The sequence below is a fragment of the Notothenia coriiceps genome, unplaced genomic scaffold (assembly GCF_000735185.1).
Source record: "Notothenia coriiceps isolate Sejong01 unplaced genomic scaffold, NC01 NC01_scaffold00029543, whole genome shotgun sequence".
NCBI classification, from domain to species: domain Eukaryota; kingdom Metazoa; phylum Chordata; class Actinopteri; order Perciformes; family Nototheniidae; genus Notothenia; species Notothenia coriiceps.
In genome coordinates, this window is record NW_011362244.1 from 21831 (window position 1) to 29653 (window position 7823).

The 7823-nt window shown below is 41.1% G+C and overlaps 1 protein-coding gene across 1 annotated transcript in view; it reads left to right on the forward strand.

The window, feature by feature from the left end:
- The window catches only part of cspg5a (chondroitin sulfate proteoglycan 5a), a 48478-nt gene that overhangs the window by 16658 nt on the left and 23997 nt on the right, over positions 1-7823 (forward strand). Inside the window, exon 2 of the mRNA XM_010786773.1 lies at positions 3650-4665. Coding sequence (XP_010785075.1) covers positions 3650-4665 — 1016 coding nt within the window. The remainder of the gene's footprint in view (positions 1-3649; positions 4666-7823) is intronic.

Consider the following 7823-nt stretch of genomic DNA (forward strand, 5'->3'; position numbering starts at 1 on the left):
ACCCCACGCAGCAACCAGGAAACGACACCAGCAATACAGCTCACACTGTCGGCTCCTCGAGTCTCAAAGGGTGGAGCAGCGAGCCCCGCAACGTCCCGCAAACACCGCAACCAGACCGCACGGCACCCAGACCCCACCCTTCATTCTCATCTGTTTGTCATTACTGATGTCATTTTCTGGTTGCTAGCAAACGCCATTGTAACACAGACACACATTAGAGCACAGTGGGCTCATAGGGAGGAGGGGGGAGGGGGGGTCAGGAGCTCCAACAAGCCGTTTAGGACAGAGAGTGAATACACATACTTTACAGAGATGCTGTATGAGAAACCAATGTGATTTTGGAACATTGAACAATGTAAATCTATTCTAGTAGACCTCAACAATGGAAATATGATCAGTAGAAATGGCCATGACGTGGGACCTTTAAGGATCAGTGTTTATTCAAGATTTCCATGTCAATGCAGGTATGCTCTTTATCAGCACTGTCCTGCTATTCAACAATAAAATATGATCCTCTTCACAAGACCGAAGATCAGCCACTAGTAGAAAAAGCTCAAGGCCACTTTGACAGTAGAGGCGGAGAGAATAAAATGCAGACTGCAGCAGCAGAAATGTTGCATTATAAACAATGATTTATCACAGTGAAAAGCCTATTTATTTAAAATGGAACATTGGAGCAGAGCCAATATCTCCAGTGCAGATATGCATTAGTTTATTTCAGTGGTTTGATTATTGCAAAGTGTTTCTACTGGACTGTTGATACATCTTCAGTTTCTGTATGTGAACATTAGACTATAATGTGAGGATCAAAGATGAAGGGTTTGGTTTTTACAATAACTCTTTTTCAGAAACACATAATACCTAAAGTATAGACTTTTTGTATAGAAACTTTTATCTCATGAGTTTGGGAGTCAAATACCATCTGAAGTATTTCCCCCATATTTGCTAAGGGTTTTTTCGTGTCTTCTTAGGCTTCACATATGATGAAACCCAATAGGCAAGGCAAGGCAAGGCAAGGCAAGGCAAGGCAAGGCAAGGCAAGGCAAGGCAAGGCAAGGCAAGGCAAGGCAAGGCAAGGCAAGGCAAGGCAAGGCAAGGCATTTAAGAACAAATACAGCATAAATACATTGTTAAAAAGGCATTTAAAAACATGCATAATAAGCAAAGGTAATGAAATAAATTAAATAATAAACACAGCAGGTGGTACAGAATACATGACTAAAAAGGCATACTGCAGTGTGAGTATGGGCAGCTCAATTAAAAGCAGCGGCAAATAGGTGCGTTTTTAAGACAATCATTTTGTAAAGGTTGCTCTGGTTTCCTGGTTGCAGTTTTATCAGTGATGAAGGTATAATATATGGATCATTCCTAGCTGATAGTGTGTTTGAGAGATAACACTTTGGTGGAGTTCATAATAAATGATAAGTGACTGGTTCTATAAATGTAGGGTGCACCTCGTTAGAGATTTGGAGATGCCAGAGGGTCGTGATTACAGATTACCTTCAAAGATCTCCTCGCAGAGATATCCTCACAAATGCCATTGGTTGGAGGCTGTTTGTCAAAGCTGCTTATACAACCCCCAGTACACGCATGAATTCACATTAGGGCAAGAATTGAACCCCCAACCACCCAAGAGATGTTGTCCGAAACAATGTGATGTCAACCATTTTGATGAAAGATATGTCTGATATCTTTAACTAAAGTGTATGGTATATACATCGTATTTAAAGTTTTCTTACAGTTGTCAAGACACTGTTTTGTCTGCGTCTCCTTTGAGATCATCACCCCCCCCCTGCAGGGCAACCCGAAAGTCTCCCAAATCCCTCCTTCTCCAGCCCCATAATCCCTAATCCCAGATCCCTGCCATTCAGATACATTAGTGTATAATTCCTTTAATCCAAAGGGGGGGAGCGTCCATGAAGCAGCTTTTTGCATGACTCAATGAGCCGCCCTCGGATGAAGTAATTGACCGGGGGATAAGTACGCAGCCAATCACATCTCGTTTTAATTTGTTTCACCCAATGCCAGACTTCTTGAGCCCACTTCGTCCGTCACATGCAGGAAGACTGTTATTGTGTGGCAGTGGACTGACTGGAAGATCTCTTTGGAAAGAGTGATTCTATGTTTTTGTTTCTTTTCAGATACAAAGCAGATGTTGCATCCAATTGCCCAGTGCTTTTTTTTTGCAGATATTCCAGGAAAATAAAAAAATGTTTCAGCTCTTTTGATCTTGGGGGGATTCATTGTTATTAGATTTCAGTAAATAGGCATTTATTTGTATCGCTGAGATTAATAGAGTGATGCAGGGACGAGTCATAAAACCAGGAAATGACTCAGACTTTACCACCTCAAGTTCCCTCGTCTTAAAGTCAACAATAATTTAAACATGTTTTTAGTTGGAGGCCGGAAATAAGGCCTATTTTGTAAATTCAGTAAATACTCTACTTGTGAATGTTCAGAGCTTCTGTATTTCTTACAAGCAGCGGTTGCTAACAAGCGACTTGATGAGACTACTAAACGTCATCCTGCCGAAAACATTAGCCCCCTTTAGCTTAGCGATTGCTACGTGACGCAACGTTAGCTTTTTACTTCAAAAATAAAAAAAGTAATATGTGGAGATTATCCTGCCGAACAAAACGTGTGTTTGCCACAGAGCTTATTTCCTGCAATATTGGACAAACAAATGGAGAAATCCCATTGCTTTTTATCAACGGTCCACTCGGGTCAGTCTTTAAAAGAAAAGTAATCACTGAACCACTCAATAGAAATTCCTGTATTTCTGGAACTGAGAGCAAACAGAAGTAGATGGTGATGTTTTTCCTGCTCGGTCCCCAACCAGTTTGTTTTCAACCCTTCGAGTCTTTCATTTTTCATAGTAATGGTTGCCAATCTTCTGATTTCACGTTGGCTTGTGTGGGTTCAGCATTATTTTTTCTTCTACCGCTCGCTACACAGAGGGACATTTTTCTAAAGCTGTGTGCATGTTTTCCAATCACTTTCACTTGTCAAACACTTTGTCAGACTCTCACTTTCCGAGGACATCATTATTCGCCAATGTCGTGAGCGAAATGTCCATAAAACAGACACTCATTATAAATCCCTCATGACACTCTGCAGTGCTGATGGTCTCTACTTCTGCATATAACTCGGAAGCAAGAAACGCTAATAGTTAATTCGAAATACATAATTTGCCAACAGGTGTTCATTTTAGGTCTAATCATCCATTGAGATCATACAGGAGCTGCATTCATGAAAACATTTTATGTGAACGGAGTTAAGTTATTTTACTTACCTGCATATTTTATAAACTCAAAAAGGGTATTTTCTGTCTTCAAATTTATTTATTTATTTACAGTATTTCCGTATTTAACATTGTTGGTGCTCTATGTGAAACCAGCAGCATTCATCTTGTGTTCCTAATTATCCATACCCTCCTGTAACTAGAGGTCAATAGAGAATTTACCAGAGCTGATCGATAAAAACAATGAAGCCCGAGGGAAACCCTTTCCACCTCTTTAAGTATGCCAGAGGTATTTTTTCAACTGCGTTTCTCTCGGAATTTCTGCAAATTAGAAGGAAGAAAAGGTGTTTTCGTTCATATCCGGTTCGGTAAATGTGTACTAAGAAAGTTATTTATTTGTGTTTGTAGGAAATGCTGCCGGGACCACTGCCACTGAGCAGGACAAAGCGGCCAATGTCACCGCCCTGCTTAACGAGGAGGAGGGGCCTGTCAAGGTCAATGAGGTCGTGGTCGCTGTAACCGGGAGCTCGGCCAATCCGGACGCTGTCACTCAGAGGGCGGGACGGATCCCTCGCGCCGGAGAGGAGGAAGACGACCAGAGCAGCGGCATGTTCGGCGAAACTCTGGTTCCTGCGGTGGACGAAGTTGCCGTTTCTGCTCCACCTCGCATCAGCCCCGATTCTGCCGAGACGGACGACCTCCTGCTTAGCAACCCACGCGGAAAGGACGTCCTGGGTGAGAGCAAGGAAGTGCAAAAAGAGGAGGATGAGGATCGTTTGCCAAACACCGACCCACCTTGGATCAACGCCAAGGACACCGCCGTGTTTGATCTTGACCGCCTCTTCACCACCACCACCGCCCAGCCCTCGGTGCCCTCTAACCCCGACGTCCTCCACGTGGACTTCTTCGATCCCTCCTCTCGTGGGCGTGGCCTCGACTTGGCCCCGCCCTCTCCTTCATCGCTGGCCCACGAGCTGCAGGGAGGCGACTCGACCTCCTGGGCGATGCCGGACAACTACGACTACCTCACACCGTACGAAGATGGCGTGTCCCCCACTGCCGATGAGTACACCTACAGCACTACCACCGACACCTACGAGAGCGACGACGATCTCCGACTTGCCGCTGGATCTCCTTCTCGCCCCAAGCCTCGAGCACCAGGGTCCGGGTCCATCACCCCTGGGGCTTCAGTTCCAGGTGCAGGAGCTCCGGTACCAAACGTCCCCGCAGCAGGAGGTGCTCCAGCGTCTCTGGACGGGTCAGACGGGATGGGTGGATGCCGTGTTGGTTTCCAGATGACGAACGGGAGTTGCCGCTCTCCCTGCGACATGCTGCCCAACTTCTGCTTCAACGGGGGGCAGTGCTACCTGATCGAGACCATGGGAGTCTTCTGCAGGTATGACACAAACACAAATGCATACTGTGTTCACAAATCAACTCAGGCTATAACATTACAAGCATTTCAAGTTGCGCATCTATTCTAATTCTTAACGTAATCATATAAATACAGATGTTTTATAACTTGCCTCTTCAAATTAAGACATTTCCTTCAGTATCAAAGGTAAACAAGAAAGAGTTTTTAGGCAAAGTCTCCAAAATGTTTAAATTAAACACACATGGGCCAAATGCGGAAATGCCTAATACGTGCATTCTCTCTAATATCCTGTAGGGGGCGTTTCCATTCGTTTTAGAGGCTGATTGTATAGAAGTCTATGAACATTTTTATTTTTGCTCAATATAATACCTTAGTAATATCTTTCTAATGAGTTTATGGTCTCACTTGTTCATTTTAAGTGTACTTCAATACAGCATGATTTTCATTTAGTAAATGATGATCCTATTTAGGCTAAAATAGATCATAAATAATAATACATTGAATTTATATAGCGCTTCTCATCTGCCAAGACAAATCTCGAAGCGCTTAATAAAGTGTATAAATTATAAAATAGGGTATACTTTAGGGAGGGGCTACCTTGTGATATGCAAATGACCACCATGTTGTTGTCTTGTCTTGGTGCACTCTGTGTTCGTTCGCTCTTGGTGTGAAATCAACATTGTGCAATACACTTAAAAACCAAAGCACTCCAGCTGCGTTTTGCTTCATTAGGTTCATTTATTTGCACGTATAATCTAGGACAAATGTTTCATGCAGCATGCACAATGGGTTTTACAGAATCATAATACACCAGTATGCAAGATTAAATGTGTCATTTGATGCACACGGCACCATTAAACTCTATGTTTATAGATATTTGAGTCCCCCTGGTCAGGAACATGTGGGAAAGCTCTGTGCAGAATAGAAAGCCTTTTTAACAAGCCAGTTTTATGAGGACATGTTCTTCTGCCAGGCTGTGCTGAGATCTGACTCTCCTTTGTCATGCAATGCAAACAAGCACACACAGATATAAGTACATGAACACATGCTCAGACACGCAAATGTTTTTTGTAAACAATCTATAGACAAATAAAACACTTTAATCCAATTATTCAAAGGCTTCATTGTGGTATGAGCAGTAGCTACTGAATACTTTGGCAATGACAATCTTAATTCCCTCTTCCAACAACAATGCAACATGCTAAATAAAATCAAGCAAATAAAAACTAATTAAAATAGTTTTTTTTAGAAAAAATGGAAATTAAATAAAGCTGCAAAAAAGAATGCAAATAAAATGTAATTTAAAATAAAATAAAAATACAATAATAATGACAAATAATTATAATAAAAATAATAATAAATTAAAAAAAAAAATAATACATATAATCAATTAAAACTCAAACAAATATAAATAAAACAAATAAAAAATTAAATTAAACAAATACCCAAAAACATCAAATCAAATATTGATAAAAATCGATACACTTCCCCCTTTTCTGCCCCCTTGTCTATTGACGCACACTCTGTTTCATTTCTATACAACCTGCCATCCAGGCTTTAGCCACAGCCTGCAGTAATGACTCTCCTCGATGCTCGACCCAATCGGGTTGCTGTGGTGCTGGATCTAGGTGGAGGTCAAAAGTCAAATGGATTAAGAGAATCATTTATGTAGTTTCAGTTCATCTGGCCGTGCATCATGAACCTCAACGATCACAATGCGTCTGCGGATCAAAGTGATCTGTGGTGAGAGTAGCTACACTTGGTTCAGGATTAGAGATGTGGGATGGGGGGGAGGATGAGCGGTGCTTCGTCCAATAGCTTTTCTGATTTTCTAATACTGTAATATTGTGGAACTGAGGTTATTCAAAGTATATAATGAGTGGGATATGAAGGGATCAATACCTAACCATACAATCAATCAATCAATCAATCAATCAATCAATGTTTATTTATATAGCCCAATATCACAAATGTTACATTTGTCTCAGTGGACTTCACAGTTTGTACAGAATATCAGTATGACAATACGACACCCTCACCTAACCTGCATTTAGAAGTCATGCTGAATTACTCCATGTCTGCTTTAAGATTAAAATGGATTACTTTTCATTTCTCTACCTTTGAAACCTTTTCCCCTCACTTCTGTTCTCTATCATATTCTAATAAAGGTGTTATCTGTAACAGCAGTAAAATGTCCCAACAACAACTAGACCTTTATCATATATTTAGTTGAGTTGTGTAACTTAACTTACATAAGAGTGAACTTAACAATAGATTATATTCAGCTTCATTTTTGCAGCCTATTTTGTCATTTTAACGAGGGCCCTGTTAGCTTTTTGGGGTGTTCTCTTTCCTGTTGTGTGTTATGTAGGTTTGTGTGCATGTAAATGGGTTGGAAAGGCTAAAAGCTGTCACAGTAGAGGCACCAAATGCAAATATGGGCATGAAAATAATCATAAAATGTCTTCTTTTAATGCTGTTTAAGGCCTACACAAAATGCTATATCCATAATCGTTTCTTACTCCTGTGGATGATAAGCTAAATGTGCATTAGGTTACATCAACTTGAGATACTTCAATAAGCATTTCAGTGAGATGGAGATGGCAGTAAATGCTGAAAAAGGAGCAAAAATGACTTCTTTCTACTGCCACCATTTTGTACTGATGGTCCACATCCATACAGGAAGTAATCCATCACACAAGAGGCACGAAGATCAATTTAAAAGCTTGTTGAAGGAAAATGGCTGCACAGAAAGCAATTATGAATAAGAAAAATCACCCGGAGTACAGTGAATATCCCAGAATGATGAGGGTGGTTTTTACAGCTTAAATCACATAAACATAGGTTACATATATGGTTACATATTATACGTCATGAAACAACCAATCAGTGAGCAGAGATTTATAATTAGTGAATAGCTGCACAGATTAACATGCAAATGTATGCAGAGAGGAGACTGGAGATGATGGAGAAAATATTAATCATCCTGCCCACAGCTACACACACACACACACACACGCACACACACACACACACACACACACACACACACACACACACACACACACAAACACACAGAAATACCAGACATCTCAGTCTAAACTAAAACAAAAATCGGAAACGCTGAATGTCTCTGAAATGTGCGTCCCACTGTGATCTCAGTCTGCTGAGGGTTACATAGAGCATTACCCCCCCACACACACGCAC